Below are 18,363 nucleotides of genomic sequence, written 5' to 3'. Positions count from 1 at the left end.
CAAAACCATTATTTTTGCCGGCAGCCACAGTGACTTGAGAAAGAGAAGGAGAGGATTAATAAGTAATTAATCAGCTTGATTTGCTTTAAAGTGATTTTAGTAAAAATACTTCTCAGCTGGCAAAGCGAAATATATTTATGAAAAAAGGCAACGAAGCTAAGGTTGTAGCTAGCGACTCGAGCAAGCGTTGCCGTGACGCTGTTGCACATTTATAAGAACTTACATTCACATTTAACTTTACGTTTTTTAAGTCTGTTCAGATAGGGGAGGAAGAATAGGGGGCGGGGTGAGGGTGGTGTCAGCTCAACAAGGAAATAATTAATTTTCAAATCTGGACTACAAAAAATTACATGAACTCACAGATAATCATAGCTGATGTGAAGTTAACTACTTCAGAAAAGCAGGTTAGAGATGGCGGACGCCGTAAGGAAGAAAGATGTATAGTATTAATTGACACTGATCAAACATAAACTGGAGGTGTTAAAAAAAAAAAAAACAGGAATCATATAAAAAAATTCATATAACTGTTAAAAAATAGGAATTATATGAAAAATAAGTCCCGTTTTCTTTCTCATTTATTTTTCTCCTCTACTGTGCTTGTGATTTTAATCTTTTTATGTCATCATCATTATTATTATTTATCACTTTGATTATCATTATAATAATTAGTATTTTTGCTTTTATTTTTATCATTTTGTAGGAATGCCCAAATATAACTTTTAAAAACTCTCGGTACATAATTTCGGGTGCGCACATCGTACTTGTCTATTACTGGCTCTGGGCCAGAGAAGCCGGCCAAAACCAAGGAGGGGACCTAGTTTCCATTGAAACCGAAGACGAATGGAATTTCATCAATGACCAGATTCAAAGGCGAAATACTACGTACTATAAAAATAAGTGGAGTATTGGTTTAACAAAAAAGGCCGGGAATTGGACTTGGGTGAATGGAAGACCGTTGACTATTTGCAAATGGGAACAAGGGGAGCCAAGAGGTGAACACGACGCGGCTTTCATGTACAAGCGGTCCAGTAATGGGGAGCAGGGCGTGTTTGGTGGTTTTAATGTCATAATTATGGCATATCAGCACGCTTATATTTGTGAGATTTCCGAGGGTAAGTTGTTATTTTTGTTGTTGTTTTGTTTTGCTTTTTGTTTGTTTGCTTTCTGTAATATTATTTTGAGGAAACTAACGGCAACAGAAGCGCTTAGGCATCATAAAAACATTATTTGATATCGTTTGTGGAACTTATGAAAGGATTTACATAAACCCTCTGACATTCAGAATCAAGTTTACAGTAACATTTGAATGAATGAAAATATGTTTGAAACGATATCAATTAACGTTTTCACGATACATATGTTTAACTTTTAGCTTTGTGAGCAGAGGAAAATTACAGATGGTTCTGTTACCAGTAATAACAGTTAACTTTCAATTATCATTTTTTTATGTAGTTAATTTATTGTTTCGATGAACAAAATGATGGTTGATACCAATTGCGAAGAAATATCAGTCCAATTGCTTTTTAGATAACAACGTGTGATGACGTGAGGTGCGTTATCTTTTGCAAAGAGCCATGCCAGGGACTCATGTCTGTTGATATACATGCCAATTATCGCTTTATAAAACGAATACAAAAGACTTGGAAATTTATTTCTTCTTCGCATAGCGGAATCAGCTCTGTGTTTATTCTATTTTATTTTAGATCCGCTGGTTTGAGCTATAAAGTTGTAGGTACTTATTTCGATGCAATACAAAATGTGCAGTGAACATAATAAACTATAAGAATATGGCGGACCTTTCGGTCGATCTAGCAACCATTACTCTATAGCGAGGTTAGTACGGGTTACCTTAGCTCTCATATGTCACCAGAGTGCGTATATACATTTTCTTGTTTAAAAATGGTCAAAACCGAATTCTAATTTTATTGATGTCCCGCTTACCAAAAAGATAAACATAGGAATGCTTAGCATGCAAGACTTATTATTTTGGCTGGGAGGGTTGTGATGAGACTCTGCGTTCTTAACGGTTTCAGTTTTGTAACAGAAAAAGAGCATAGACTTTTTAAAGTAATAACAGAAAATACTATTCTCGCGCCAGATTACTTCTCCTTAACAGAATTCCCAGGAAAAAAAAAACCTACTTTAACTTTAGTCTGCCCTCACACCGGTTTTTGTGGTCTACGTCGGTGTTGTCTACGGCGCCACCTGTATAAAAAATACTTTTGAGGCCGAACAAATAGAATGCATCGGTACCATGCGCTTACCTTTGTGTCCTTCCCGCTAGCTGTGTTTGGTCTCTCGTCCCCACAACGCCTCTATTTTCCAGCTTCGAGAGCGAGCGCGTTACGGGACGCAGGCCCAAAAAACCCTGTTGTAAACAGACTACCCTTACTGTGCTTTCCTCTGACAGAGAAGAAATTCCAACATTATTCGTCGGTGTTACACAGTTAGCCTGCCGTCAAGATAAATATAAGTTTCACGTAATTTCATACTGCACCGGAACAGGTTCCGGAAGTACCTCCCAATGAAACTCTAGGTCGCATCTCCAATCGACCTTAACCAAAGCACTATATTGGGATCGTCGAGCAAGTGAAGAATTTAGCTGAAACCAGTCAGGACATATAATGATTAGAGTGGAACAAGAGAGAGCTCCTTGATTGGTTGTTGCCTGTCCCTGGGCCTGTATAACACTGGCCCTCGCCCTCGCGCCCTCGCCCATCGCCGTGCGCCCGCGCCTCACGCCTCGCCCCCCTCGCGAAGGGAGTTCGGTCTTGCGAGGGAAATGTGCATCTAGCTATGTACGTACGTAAAATACCAACATTCCGTTGGAGGAGGTTATGCACATGCGCGGGTTGCGTGGCCTAACTTGGAGACCCCAGATTTCAGGCGCGCCAAGAAGCTTAGATACAGAGTGATTAAGTACGCATTACCAGAGTTCGTGCAGCGCACCGGCGGGCACCTGGTTACTGATTACAGAGGTCTTCACGTGGTCTAGCAGATTTTAAGCAGTCGCAATCAAATGAATTTGGCGTTTTGAGCGGAAAGTCATACTGATCAGTTTCCTGTAGTTGAAAGCTTCATTGATTCTCCGGTAATTACACTGCAAGAGAAACGCGAAAGACGACATGAAAAGACTGATTTGAAACTGCTAATATCTATCGAAGAGCGACGTGAGAAGGAAAGACAAAGAGCTCCGAAAAAAAAAAAAAAAAAAGGACTGAAAAGAGGTCAACAACAAAGAAAAAGCAAACTAGAGAGGAGCCGAGAAAGGAGAGACAGGAGGTAAGTTGATGCTTATCTAGTTTTCCCCTACGCTAAGTCCCAAAACAATTTTAACAATCGTTAAACAATTCATTACGGTTTTACAACAGTGACGTATTCAAACAATACTCTACATATTCAAAACTGTTAACAAAATGTCTTTCATAATTGTACACATTCTATTTGCCCCTCGCACTTCTTGGCATCGGTATTTTAGAGCGATTTTTTTTTTCAAGGCCGCGTGAAGGGTAGCACATCGACCCAAAAATGACTAACCTTAAAGTTAAGTCAGATATTCTGTATAGTGAACTTAGAAACGTGTGGTAAAGTTTCTCGCCCAGATTTGCTTCTTTATTCTGGAAAATTTGCGAAAACTGAAACGAGCGTCGGTAACCGTAACTTGGCGGAAAGTAATGCCCCGAGTTGAGACAAATGAACTTTGCTCGTGAAAAGTGCAAAAGAAAGCAAGCTCTTCTCAATTTGACAGATTTGAAGGATTGACGAATGTTTTAAGTTTAAAACGGGACCATTTCATTAAATTTGAAGCTCGCGGAACGCCATTGCAAATCACCAATATTTCAAAATACAAATATCTTATTTCCTAGCAATTTTCAAATTAATACTTTCCCTGTGGTATACCTCAGTATCGGCTCAGATTAAGCTCGTAATAAGTGGAATAAGTATTGTTTTCGAGGATATAAAAATTAGTTTAGGCCTTTGCATTTCCGCACGGAAAGACCAGGCTAAACTTTTTAAAAATCGCAACATCGTCTTTACGTCACGACGGACATTCTCTAACTAAGCACGCCATTGTTAAATCCAAAATTCTTAGCAAATTTTAGCAGTAAGCAACGTACTCGATCAGTGAAATCAATACAATAAGCTACCCTAACGACGACACAGACTGGTTTTTTATAACTTCTTTCGTTTCAAATTGTCATTTATTTCCCATGGCGAAATTGTCTGCAATAACACATTTTGTGAAGTAGCAGCAGGCGTCTGTTTTTTCTTTCCATGTTCGAACACATTTAAGTTGTAAGAAAAATTTGAGATAAAATTGAGCTTCCTAGTGGACTTGAAAAAGAACGATTCAATCATTTACAAAAGTAAGTCAACAGTTCTTTTCCAAACTTTGAAGAAGGACAGCAATCTGAAATTGGTGTAGATGTAACACACTCAAACACTCAAGGGTTCTTCACGCAAGGCTGAACGTATTGCAATCTTGCTCACATCTTGCAATCTTACGGCCACAAATAATCGTCAATAACTCAAAGTTTTTTCAAAATTTCAACAGTAAAATTAGGGAAATTCTAAAGTTAAACTTTATCATCCGAAAGAAAAAAAAATCACAGAATACAGAAGGGAAACTTCAATTGTGCTAGCTAATTTCCTCCATTGCCTTTCATATTTTTGATCAAATAATCTTCAATCAGTTGGAAAGGGTTTCCTTGAATTGTATTGTAAATTGAATTGTAAATTACCGAGGTAGACTTCTTCTCAAATGGTCAGCTTGTAAAATATTGCTTCTCAAATTTTACTCACTTACAGATACTAAAAATATATGTTTGCAAGAAAAAGCACACAGCACCAAATCAAAGGGCTCTTGGAGCCAGCGCATTCATTTGCATTGATTTCTTGGACTTGCTGAATAAAGTACAGTTAAATTCGGTTTATGTGAACTTTCAAGACTTTTGGAATAAATTTTATTTTATTTTTGCGCAGTTGTGTGTTAAGAAAACTTGTGCATTCGTCGTGATGGGAATTGGAAAAAAGGTTATGTTGGCTGGAGGTGGGATGGGCAGAAGTAATTAGGCAGGCAGTGTCCTTTTTGTTGGTGTGTGTGTGTTTGTGGGGTGGTTCCTCATGTAAGCCTATAACAATATAAGGCACATATGCGCAAATCAGTGTGTGTATACCCCTGAACGTTGAGGACCAAGAAAAAATATACATTCTCAGTCTGCATTTTGTACCCAGTCTGCAGTCTACATTTTGTACGTAGTCTGCATTTCGCACCCGGTCTGCAGTCTGCAGTCTGCATTTTTTACCGACCGGATTTGTATTGCTGTTTTTTGTTCGAGCGAGACTATCTTGGCCGCTATGATTGATGTGTGGACTGTATGTTGAAGAGCTCCCGAGGACAAGCACAATCATGGAGCAATGATTACTTTATATCAACTGAAGACGAACGCTTCCGCGGCTTAACAGGCCGCCTCTGATACCCTTCTGCGTGATCACAGCGTGTTGAAATGAGCTCCCTACGGGTCCCCTAGGTGTGGACATTTTGGCTTCTCAATTCAAGTTGCATTTTTAGAAATTCGGAACTGTAATTTGTAGTTATTATCTTTATCAAACCCTACAAACATTTTATTTTTTTTCCGCGTGAATTTCTGAGCTTCACCGAAATTAATTTAGATTTTTACTAAGTGGGGAGGGGTAGGATGCGAGACTATTTCGTTGACAGTCTGCAGTGCAACTTCCGTCCACGGAATACAACTTCCGTCTACGGTCGAGAACTTCCGTCAACATCTGCTTTACCTCAATATCTCATTCATTGCTTTCAGCATGAATGAGCTAAAAAATCAAACTGAAGTGAATATACCTGTACATGAAGATCATAAAATTTTGAAACATTTGTTTTTATTGGTGATTGACTTGTGATATGTTTGAAGTTTTTCCTACTCATCAATTCAATTAACAATTGGTTCTTACGTCAGCGTGCGTTCATCGATGAAGCACGCGGGAAGTTTAGAGAGCACGAAAGATGCGTAAGAGTTGCTCAACGCTTAGCCGTGAGCAACTCCAGCTTTTTGAGTGCTCTCCAAACTTTCTGCGTGCTTCATCGATGAACGCACAACTGACGTATGAACCAATTATTTTAACATTTTCAACCAGATGGAAAATTTTTTTTCTCGAGGGATTTGTTTGCTGACGTCATGAGCGTGCACAATAGGAATATGAAACACGCTCGCGCAATTGAATTTGATTAGACAAATATACTAGCTATGTTATAAACTTGGTTAGATTTATTCATTGATACTGTTTCATCATGGCTTGTTTGCATGAAATGGTAACTGTAATTTAGATTAAGAGATGTTTTCGAGGCAACATCAAGGATGAATTATCTTTAAATGGAATACTTCAGTAACTCTCTTCATTTCTCTTCGATGCAACATTATTTAGTATTTCTGGAGGACAATTAAAGGAAGCGGGTTGTAAAAAAGTAATAATTTTTTTATTCAGCTCAGTATTTAAACATGAGAGTAACATTTTATGTTTTCACATGTAACAGGATGGTCCAGCCGAAGATGGCCCGGAAAAGTAGTGAAATCTACTCTTCGTAACAAGGGTGACTTTTGGGGAAACTTGAGCGCTTAATTGGTAAATACGTCTTGGCTTGTACTTCTGATGATAACAGTTTGCTGACAGAGGAAATTGAAATGTCAGTCCCTATACAGGAATGTACCTTTCATCTGACCTGTACAATGAGAACTGAAATGATGTATTTGTGATTGGCACAACTACTTTATTTATAGTGGAACCCCCCTCACCCCCTGAGAAAAAAAGTTAATGATTTTTTTGTAAACACGAAAGTATGAGAGAAGCTCTGGAGCTATTGACCCTGTTTTTGTTAGAATGCATAAGGTTCAATGAATGTAATGATTATTTGTCAGCTCTCAAACTTTTCACTTATATTAATCATAGTTGTATTCAAAAGTTGTTGGAGCTGAGTCTGTAGTCTGTCATCCTTTGTTAAGAATTGTGCAATTATTTAATTTTGCAGTATTTACCACGTTATAATATGTAAATTGGACGGCAATAAATATTCATGCTCAAGATTTCAAAAGTGGTGCTCTTACAAACGCTGTTAACCCATTCTTTAAAGGAAACTTTGATTTAATCAATTGATCACAAGATATTTGAGTTTAAAAAGAAAAAAATCTCTGGAAAACCATAATCCTCTTCTAATTAGGACTGAAATTCATGGGCAATCTCCTCTTTGACGTCATGTGTTATTTTGACCTGCCTCCTTCCCTTTAATGATTAGGGGTACATAGATTATCCCTCTCACCCCCTGTGGGGTGACTAGCAATCTATTTCTCCTTACAATATCACCCCCTGAATCAAACATTAAGGTCGATAGATGAAACTCTTGATTGCTTAAAAAATTCTCTTATTCAGAACATTAGGAAATGCACAGAGAATATTGTTGAGAATATACACATGATCTTGGGGTGTAAAAAGGATGAGTACGTTATTTATATTTTGACACATGGAGATTGAATCAATTCACATCCACATAGTGCAGAAGGCAAGAATATGAGAGCTATAACTTGATAGGTTTAAAAAAATAATAATTTGGAAAGTTTTGCAAACCATATCCTACTTCTACCTTTCAACAAGTAACAGTCATTAACATTGTCTTATTCACGGTGAATGAGACAGTGATGAGATGATAACCTCCTTATTTGTTTGACAGTTTGCCCTCGTATCGCTGACTTTATCCCCCCCTCAAATAATTGATGACTAATCTGAGGGGAGGGTAGTTCTCATAAATTCTCTTAAATGAAATTGGAACAATGCTCTCACAACTTGAAAAGCATCCGGCTGAAAAATTGTCAGCAGATACAATATAAACCCTTTGCACCTTAACATCTGTATGCATATTCTCCAGACTTTTCTCTACACGTTTCCCAAGTTGCTGAATCAAGGAGAACAATCAAAAGCTTCTTTACTTGGTGATCATCTCTTTTATTCTCATGGGCTAATGTGTGACTCAGGGGTGGTACTGTGGGGAGAAATTAAATGTGAGTCATTGTTAGAATGGTTTTAAGGATTAATGCGTAAACTGTATTTGAAGGTTATCGTTCCAGGTAGGCTAACACTCATAAATTACCGGTAGTTGTACATAAGTCTTGATCGTGTTGTCGCAAGAACGTTTGACTCAATTTGATTTAAATAACCTAAACTGAATAAGTAGAAATATGGAATTTATTTTTCATTCTCCTTTAAGTGAGCATCAAAGTTTTGAAGTCATCACATGAGGCTTATACCACAGGTTTATAGGAAATCTGCAAGTAAGAAGAGTTGGTCACTATAATGGCGTGAAATATGTCCCAAGTACAAAACATAAATTGAGTAATGGTGACAAGCTTAAAATTACCGTTTGCGTTCCCTGTCATTCGCTACCCAATTTGTTGAAAAATTTACAAACCTGTGCCAGGAGAAAAGCCCTAAAATGCAAAAAAGAGATCGGTTAACATGTCGTTGTAATCGAAGATTAACATTCTCATCCATCTTAAGCATCGCCGTCGCCATCGCCATCGCCGTCGCAGCAAGGTATGACACTGTATACAGTAAACAGTAAAAAATAGCTCGGTTAACATCTCGTTCTAATCGAAGATTAACATTTTCATCCATCTTAAGCATCGCCTTCGCCGTCGCCGTCGCCGTCGCCGTCGCCGTCGTCGTCGCCGTTGCCGTGGCAGCAAGGTATGATAGTATCTACAGTAAATAGTAAAAAAGAGCTCGGTTAACATGTCGTTCTAATCGAAGATTAACATTCTCACCCATCTTAAGCATCGCCATCGCCATCGCCATCGCCATCGCCGTCGCCGTCGCCGTGGCCGTCGCTGTTGCCGTCGCCTTCGCCGTTGCCGTCGCCGTTGCTGTTGCCGTCGCCTTCGCCTTCGCCATCGCTTTCGCAGCAAGTATGATACTATATACTATACACTATATCCTATGTACTCAGTGTAGCACTTCTTAACAGCGGAGACTTGAGGTGTTATAACGCATCTAGTAAAACCTGTGTTGAAAGGAAACCAAAAAGGTCCTCGCTAGCGTCCACTTATTATAAAATATCCGTTCCATTCAAGTTTTGTAAATTGAGTAATGGTGACAACCTTGAAATTACGAACCTTTACGCCGTTTGCATTTCCCATGATTACCGGTAGTTGTACATAAGTCTTGATCGTGTTGTCGCAAGAACGTTTGACTCAATTTGATCTAAATAACCTCAACTGAATAAATAAAAATTTGAAATTTATTTTAAGTTTTGAAGTCATGACATGAGTATATAGGAAATCTGCATAAGTACGAGTTTTGTCAACATTAAAGCTGTTAATGCATGTGTACGAGCACATGTAGATGTTGAAAAAACTTTTAACCCTTTAACTTCCAAGATCTAATTGTTAATTTCCCCTCTAGCTGCCACACATTTCTCGGTTAGTTGGATGTCACAGGGAGATGTTACATGTTAATCACTTCTGGGAGTTAAAGGGTTAAATGCGGCGAATATTTTGCTTAGATTTCTCATTAAAGTAACCTGTGTGAGTATACTCCTTTTTTTTATAATCTTGCTTTTCCAGCTCACGCTGCATTCTAATTTTTCGACTAAATTTTATTTTCTTTCAATATATCTGGAACTCCTGGTGTTAGATATCACAGGTCTATTTAGAACTTTTCTGTACCGGTAATTGCAAGAAATTGAGCAGCTGTATGGCGCATGAATTTTTCCCCTGACTCTGTTAATGTTCTATTAGGTGTAAGGATTGGGACTGATAGTAATACTTACGATTTTTCTACAGCAATAACCCCTACCCCTACAGCAATAACCCCTACAGCAATAACCCCTACAGCAATAACCCCTACAGCAATAACCCCTACAGCAATAACCCCTACAGCAATAACCCCTACAGCAATAACCCCTACAGCAATACCCCCTAGAGGGGGGGACTGCTCCATCACTCCGCCAAGCGGCATCTTACTGGAGACTAATTTCACTCTGAGCTGTAGCAACTGGGAAAGTGACAACCCCTCTCTGTCCTATCAGTTTCAATACAGGCTAGAGAATGGTTTGTACAATGTGTTATATCGTGGCGCTAACAACAACATAACTACCTCTTGGATACCACCTGGGAATAGTACAGATAATTTTACTGTCAAAGTTAACGCTATAGTGACCGACAATTTTGGAATTTCTGCCTCCCCAGTCTCTTTGAAAGTTCAGGTAGGTCGCTAACCATAAGTTTATTGTCTAGCGTGAAAGGATGTGAGAATATTTGATTTCTTTTAGTCCCTATTAGTAATAGATTAATTCTAGTTATAGATAACTACTTTTGACTTTTGCAGATCAAGCCATCTCAGAATGTAGCACCCGATTTTATCGCAAACCTTCGTGAGAAATTCATTAAGATAAAAAACCTGAAAGAAGCGGCGCTACTAGCAAACGTTTTACTTCTATCAGTTTCGCATGAAACCTCAATGGATTTGCAGGAGAAATACAAGGTACTTTTCAAACCCAATTCGTTACTTAAAAAGTGAAACAAAACTAGTTCATTCTGATAGTATCCGAAAAGCAAAGAGTTTACCAAGGGCCAAACATGCAAAAAAATGAGAAGACATTTATATGAAGAAAATAATAACAATAAAAAAAATCAACTTTCGTAGAACAGACAAGTATAATACATTAAATATATCAACATACTTTTGAGAAAAATGGAGGCTTATGCGTTGAATATCTGATGTTTTTGCAGCACGAATCGTTTCGTGCATTTTAAGCGTTGACTTTCCATTATTCTCGCGTTTCACCTTCCGTTCTGACCCGGAGTGCAAATTTTACGATTATTTGGCTCAAAAGTCCTTAAAGTAAGACTGTTAATCGCAAATGGCATTTCTAGCGATTAATAGTCTGAAAGCGTCTTCTATCACGAATAATAATCGTGTTAAGTACGACTATTAATCGCGTACAAACTCATTAATAGTCGTGTTTGACTGGCTTTTAAACTTAATAGTCGTACATCGCACGGTTAATAATCGCATCTGACAGCAAATGTCCTTATTTATCGTGAGGAAACGTACTCTTCTCCAAAGAAAGTTCAAGCTCAACCTTTTTTTGAACGGCCACCAAAAATCAGAATTCAGTATTTCTTCGCACATGGCTTTTTAGGCAATAAATGTCACATATTTGAAGTTTTCTCGGGTTCAAGTTCTCAGTGAACTTCATTTCTGTTCAAAAAAAGTGTGTTTACCAACTAAGTTTTCTTTGTTTTTTTGTTTTTTCACTCTTCCACGAAGTACAGCGCGGGCTTTACGGTGTTGTGAGAGACGTAATTAGCATTTCTTCTCGATGATAATGTACACAAATACGTTAATTTTCGACAGGTTCGATTAAATTGAAGTTTAACCGAAAAAAAATACAAACAAACAGCCAAGTAAGTCAAAGTACGTCAAATTCTTCCCAATTACAGCTTCTTGTGAAGCTGGACGTAGTTTTACGAGCAAGCGACAGATGAAAACGGCAGCGGTGAAGAGTGCCAAAGATGGAATATGGTAAAATTTTTTCATGCTTGGATAACTTGCATCCCTTGCACTAGTAGTCTTGGAAATGCAGAATTGGAAATTGCCAGGCTTAATCCTTTGAAAGGAAGAAAAAGGCAATGTTTCATTGATATCCTTTCCCCGTTTTGTTTTTAGATACGTAATCCTAAAAAAAAATGCATTGCATTATGTTAGCGAAGGAGAGAGAAATATTTGAGTCGCGGCCAAATTTCTCCACGCTGCCAGACTCTTTCCAAAACTAGTGCGTTTCCGAAATGGATTCTTCAAGGGCAATAGGGAGAATAATCTAACGGAATGGAAAAACCATTCGCGATTTTTTTTTTTGTGAAAACGTATTTTAGAGTTTGCAATGTCACGCCGATTCGGTGAGATGTTTGTTTTTGTGATGGCGATATTTATTTAACGGCAAAATATAGTCGTTTTTTACCCGCAACTGATTGCAGGCAACAACAAGAACGGCTTTCCTTCATTTCTTTAAAAAAATAGCTATACTCTTTCATTCAAAAAAGTTAAAAATTAATAAAATATCTGACAATAGTGCGTGACCGTCGACTCAATTCATCGCTACGATTGTTTAGATACGAATTATTTAGATCAGAGCACATATGTCGCATGGGTTTTCATGTTTTCGAAACTTCTTCTTTAATTGATGAGTTTGAGACTACACATACTAGAAACAGTCACAGAGATTTTGAGAGTATTCTTTCAGTTCATCGCAATGAACCAAATTGACTCTTCAAGTTGGCTCTTTCCTAACCGCGCGAAAATCATGTTTTCGCGGGAAAAAGTTAAAAAGCTTTTCAGCTGACAATTGTCTGTTAGGGTCAGATTTATCTTTAATATTATTGTATAACTTCGTACCTTTGTTTTTCACTAGTCTCTGGAGCAGTACTTATGAACAACCACGTGTAGATTTCACCAGCTATCTCGCGTATTAAATCTGCAACGCCCCTTCCGTTTTCCGTCGATCGCCTCGATAAAAATCAGCAATCCGTCAACTCATGTATCCCCATCACCATTTCAATTATCTTCGACCACAATTTTACGTCCCTACTGTCTCCATAATCATGAATGTGGTAAAGACACCTTAGAGATCGAACACATTGCCAAAAGAAAGAGCTTCTATGGTGATCAATTGAAAAACTTGCTGTCAAACCTTGACCAATCACAGAGTGCATTTTGCTTCTACCTAAATCTTGTCTAAAGTATGAGGGGCGATGGACGATACTCTTCGTTCACGCTTATTACCCGTAAGTCACTCCACGTGACATGTAGTGGATTGGTGTATGGAAGTAAGTGTCGATCAGTATTCTGACCATAGACGATGCCGAATATTTTAATTGGGTTACTGTAATAATCAGCTTTGTCTTAAAGGGTTGAACTGTTAAACAATTTAATTCCAACTTTCCCCTACATGTCTTTAGAACTATTTTTGTTGGTCTTTGAAAAGTTTTGCTTACTTTTCTGTGATTGGTCAAGCTTTGACAGCAAGCTTGCTATTGGTCACCATGGACGCTCTCTGTTCTGGCGATGTGTCGATCTGCAAGGTCTCCCATCCACACTAACGATTGCAGAGGACGTGTAGGGTAGGGACGTAAAAGTGTGCACGAAGGACAATTTAAACATAGAAATGGGATATTGGCGATTCATCAGTTGGCAGATTACTGGTTATTACTGAGGCTATTAACTGAAAGTGGGTTTGTTTGACAAAAATCGGAAGAAGAAGCGTTGCGCGAGATTGCTGGTGAAATCTACCTGTAGTGCTCATAACCGCTCCATGAGAGACCACCGTAAAACAAAGGTACGAAACTATATGATATAACTAGTAGGGAAATTCCACTTGGTCTGTTTTCCAGTAATTGCAGCCGACTCAAACTCCTCTGAAACTGAGAGAGAGCTACAAAAAATTATTAAATGAAAGAGCCACGATGGATGATGTTTCTAAAATGCACTGTAGAATAATAATCACATCACTTCAAGCGGTGTGCAAAGTTACAGATGATAATACGAAATCGACCATAAAAATAAAGCTTGTCTTCGCAAACAATTGTCAGCTGAAAAGCTTTTTTCCCGCGAAAATCGGATTTTCGCGGTAGGAAAGAGGAAGTCGAAGAGTTTTCTTTTATAGGCCATGGCAAATAAATAAAAGAATACTCTCAAAATCTCTGTGAAAAATGTTTAGGGCTGAAACAGAGAGAGAAAAACTTTTTATTTATATTCCCAACAGATTTTTTTTTATCGGAGTGGTGCGTGACGTAGGCTTCGAATTCCTGCATATTGAATTTTGACCGCGGATCAGAAACACTTTCAATGAGAACCCATTTTGTTCTTGTACATTTCTTTAGTTTACCTCTCAGGAATATACTAATCGAACGAAAGAAGTTTCGGAAATCATGAAAACCCATTATGTGCTTAGATCTAAATAATTCGTATCAAAACAAAGCATCGATGAAATGAGTCGACAGTCACGCACTGTCGTCAGATGTTTTTATCAGGTTTGAAATTTTTTGAATGAAAGAGTGTAGCAGCTATTTTTGAAAGAAATGAAGAGAAGCCGTTTTTGTTGTTGCCTGCTATCGGTTTCGGGTAAAAACGATTACATTTTGCTGTTAAATAAATAACGCCATCACCAAATAAACATCTTACCGAGTCGGCGTGACATTGCAAACTCTAAAATACGTTTTCACAAAAAAAATCGAAAAAGGTTTTTGCACTCCTATTGCCCTCGAAAAAAAACCCACTTCGGAAACACACTAGTTTTGGAAAGAGTCCGGCAGCGTGGAGAAATTTAGCCGCGACTCAAATATTTCTCTGTCTGTTTCGCTCAACTAAATGCAACGCGTTTTTTTGTTTGGATTACGTATCTCCAAAACAAAACGGGGAAAGGATATCTGTGACACATTGCTTTTTTTTCTTTAAAAGGGTTAAGCCTGACAATTTCCAATTCTACATATCCAAGACTACTAGTGCAAGGGGATGCAAGTTCCAAACCATGAAAAAATTTTTATCATATTCCACCTTTGGCACTCTTCACCGCCGCCGTTTTCATCTGTCGCTTGCTCGTGAACTTACGTCCAGCTTCACAAGAAGCTGTTATTGGGAAGAATTTGACGTACTTTGACTTACTTGGCTGTTTGTTTGTATTTTTTTCTCGGTTAAACTTCAATTTAATCGAACCTGTCGAAAATTAACGTATTTGTGTACATTATCATTGAGAAGAAATGCTAATTGCGTTTCTTACAACACCGTTAGCCCGCGCTGTACTTCGTGGAAGAGTAAAACAAAGAAAACTTAGTTGGTAAACACACTTTTTGAACAAAATGAAGTTCACTGAGAACTTGAACCCGAGAAACTTCAAATATGTGACACATATTGCCTAAAAGCCACGTGCGAAGAAATACTGAATTCTGAATTTTTGTCGTAATGGCGGCCGTTCAGAAAAAAGTTGAGCTTGAACTTTCTTTGGAGAAGAGTACGTTTCCACAATTATTAATCGTGGTAGAAGACGCTTTTCAGACTATTAATTGCAAGAAATGCCATTTGCGATTAATAGTCTTACTTAAAGGACTTTTAAGCCAAATAATCGTAAAATTTGCACTCCGGAAATTAAAAAACACTCCGGAAATTAATAACCACCTGCCCTTGCAAATCATTTGATGGGTTTTAACTGGCAATACCATAGGGAAACCTGATACGTTGAGTCTAAATATGTCTTTAGATCTATATCTTTGAAACGAGCCTCACATGGGGGATACAGTCTGGTTGCCTATTTCTTTACTGGTTTAAATAACTTTAAGCTAATATCTATATCGTTGTTTAAGGTGATAAACGACATCCTTGATAAAATTTCGCCCTTGGAAGCGAAAACTGTCTTCGACCTGCTTCAAAAATCATCAGTTATCGGCTCTGCTCTTCAGGTTCTGGAGAAAGTGCCCCAGCAGTTTTTGGTAAGTTAACTACGTAATATTGTTTGGGGCTGGAATAGCGTTGGTGGTTACGTCAAGTTTTCATACCGTGAAACTATTTGACCAGAAAAGCTCAAGAAAAACAGCAATAACAACAACAGCAAAGACGAAGAAAACGGAAATGAACAAGCATAAAAACAAGCAACTATTGCATTATCAAATGAACCAACCTATAGTTTTGTACATACTTTAACTAATTCGCCACAAATTATCTCTAGGACGGTCATAGGACAGAAATTCTGAAAGCAAGCATTTTTTAGCTTCATATTCAAATTCATTTGCATTCCACAGAATTTCTCGCTTGTCCTTGTGACTTCAGTTCAATGACGTCGACACGACTATGGTCTCTTGCCCAGAAACAAGACGTAGCAGACATTACCCTGACAGCAAGCATAATCAGGAAACTTGGCTTCATGTCTTAATAGTGCGGGGTTGAAGGCAGCAGCAGTGAGTTTGCATCAGAAAACTTCAAATCAAGTTTTTCAACAACACTGGTTACTGTTAATGTGTGCATTAGTCTATATTCACTTGGCGAATGGTCCCATTGATGAGTGTGGTAAACTTAACCGTTACGTTCCCTTCTTCATTCATATTTGGGACCTTTTAAGGTTGTTTGTATGTATGTTTGTTTTAAGCTTGCGAAAATCCATAGATTTTGCTTACATTATATGGTTTATTTATATGAAATTTCTACATGGGTAAACTACTGGTGAAGATTTCAATGAAGACTCCTCGGAGAAAACTTGCAGACTCAGTGTTGGCCTTGACAGTCACCTTAGTGAAAGAACGATAGCATTCACGTGCAGGACCACGTATCCATGTACAGTCGGAAGATATAAGCCTCCAAAGACTTTCAGGACTGGAAATAAAAGCAGGAAAAGACCGTTTTATCTTACCCTGCTAAAAGCCAATTGCTTTACTCTCTGGAGTAAACAAAACAAGTTTTGGTAAATGTTCAGGTAAGTATTCCTGCCCTTCAGGCAAATTTCAATCTCAAGTTTTTTGTTTTGCAGATACCGTGACAACCATGTCAAGTTAAAATAGAACACTTTATGTACCTTAAAGGTTGCTTATTACCTCAGCAGCACAATCCCATTTCTTGTGTTGCTTTTGACGTGTTCAACCTTCCCCTTTGGCACTTAGGCAGCAAAAAAGAAATCGAGTCATGTTGACCGAAGAGACAACATGAATGGGTTATTTTATTTTTCGTTGTTCTTCAAATATATTTTCCAGTTTTTATGTGATCTCAACTTATGATAACTTATGATTAAGGGTGTCAAAACGCAAGTAAGAAGTCGGAGTAACCATGTTTGGTGGGGAAGGCGGTGTTCAATTCTATAAACAGTCCGCGCAAAAACTGAACCTGCAGTGGCAAATTTCCTTAATTATTTCTTCTTTTAGATGCTCTCATTTTCTTTCAAATCCTTACACTTGGGACGCCACAAAGGAGCGAGGTTTTGGGGCTCTGATGTTGTAACCCTGCTCTTGAAAAACAACGATAAGCGAGCTTATTCAAAGTACAAATCTCACGGAAAGACCATTGGTTTATCGGTCACGCCTTTAAAACTTCAGAAAATCTCTGCCTTCAGAAAAGTCATGTATTTCACAAAAGAACGATAGATCTACCGTTTCCACGAGATAAACGTCAAGTATGAAAACGCGACCTGCTGATGCTGGGAAAGTCAAACCTCAAGATCCAACCGTACATCTGTTTGTCTATATGCCGTTTTTAGTCATCGACCGCCAACTCAAAACTACGACTTCAATGCTACTATCTCTGTATTGACAAAAAGTGTGTCTGGATGATAAGTTGCTCAGAACAAAAGTGAAGGGCAAACAGTTTTGCTCCTTGAATCCACATACACCGATACCAGTATCTGGCTGACGCGTCCCTGTAAGTACTTTCTCGGTCTTAAAAAATTACAATGCCACAGTGAACTTATCTCATAAAAGGGAGAAAAGATCTTGTCTTGGTGGCAGGCGAAGGAAGCGCTCCTGCGTCGATTCAAAGATCCACCACGCCACCCCACCCCCAGAGTGAAAATGTCCCTGTGATGCCAGTTTAATGATTTCCACAACAGACCAGAACTACACTCCTGAAGGTGACCTTGGTTAGTTGTGTTTACTGGTCAGAAAATTTTGACAAGTGTATTAATCATCTGGCTGGTCGGCGTAAGTGAAAAGTTAAGGGACGATTCTTCAGGACAATCTTTTTTTTTTATAATTTGACGTTGATATTCGGACACTAAGTTCAGATGATTTGAGCTTTCCCGAGTATTGTTTGCAAAAGCAAGTCGTTTTGTGGTATTCTTAACTCATTAAGCCTATCATTGAATTCAGGCTAATCTTTGACTAGACAAAAGTCGAATCGATTTGATAACCAGCTGGGGCCTAGCAGCGCCTTTAAAACAGAAAAGATACAGTGTGATCAGTGTTGACAGCCAAAATGATAATTTTTATTGTTAACATCTTCCTTGTATTTTATAATTTCAGGTTTTAGCAGAATTAAATGGCTTTTAAACTGTAGCTGTAGCCATTTGATATCATTTGGGGGAAGTCTCTTAGTCGAACCGAATCCTATTGACTTCGACAAGGTTCTAGTCGAGTTTCAGCAGTTATCAGAAACTGGAAATATTGCAGTAATCGTGGCTATTGCGGTGGTTTTATTGTGTTATATCTGTGCTTGTTGTCGTAAGGAATTCGACAAGGAAGACGCGAAAAATGTAAGTGTCGAACTAGATTTTGCTTGGGACCATTGTTTTAACAGAGCATGCTCTCCAGTATAACCCTTTCACTTTCA

General features: G+C 38.3%; 1 protein-coding gene across 1 annotated transcript; it reads left to right on the top strand.

Moving 5' to 3' along the window:
* The first annotated feature begins 411 nt into the window (after positions 1–411).
* Positions 412–6,636, top strand: LOC136280807 (CD209 antigen-like protein A). Its single transcript, XM_066166517.1, has 3 exons — positions 412–438; positions 701–1,112; positions 6,551–6,636. Exons 1-3 carry the CDS (start codon positions 412–414, stop codon positions 6,634–6,636), a joined length of 525 nt encoding a protein of 174 aa, XP_066022614.1.
* Positions 6,637–18,363: the final 11,727 nt, after the last annotated feature.

Source organism: Pocillopora verrucosa, chromosome 5 (assembly GCF_036669915.1).
Source record: "Pocillopora verrucosa isolate sample1 chromosome 5, ASM3666991v2, whole genome shotgun sequence".
Classification (NCBI taxonomy): domain Eukaryota; kingdom Metazoa; phylum Cnidaria; class Anthozoa; order Scleractinia; family Pocilloporidae; genus Pocillopora; species Pocillopora verrucosa.
The sequence above is the reverse complement of the archived record's forward strand: the minus strand, read 5'-3'. Positions and strand labels throughout refer to the sequence as shown.

What these genes read in the sequence shown, in the direction of transcription:
- LOC136280807 (XM_066166517.1), top strand. Translation starts at nt 412, where the DNA reads ATGGCGGACGCCGTAAGGAAGAAAGAT. An exon ending in ACGCCGTAAGGAAGAAAGAT is followed by an intron (nt 439 to 700) that starts GTATAGTATTAA and finishes ATCATTTTGTAG; the next exon opens with GAATGCCCAAATATAACTTT. An exon ending in TATTTGTGAGATTTCCGAGG is followed by an intron (nt 1,113 to 6,550) that starts GTAAGTTGTTAT and finishes CACATGTAACAG; the next exon opens with GATGGTCCAGCCGAAGATGG.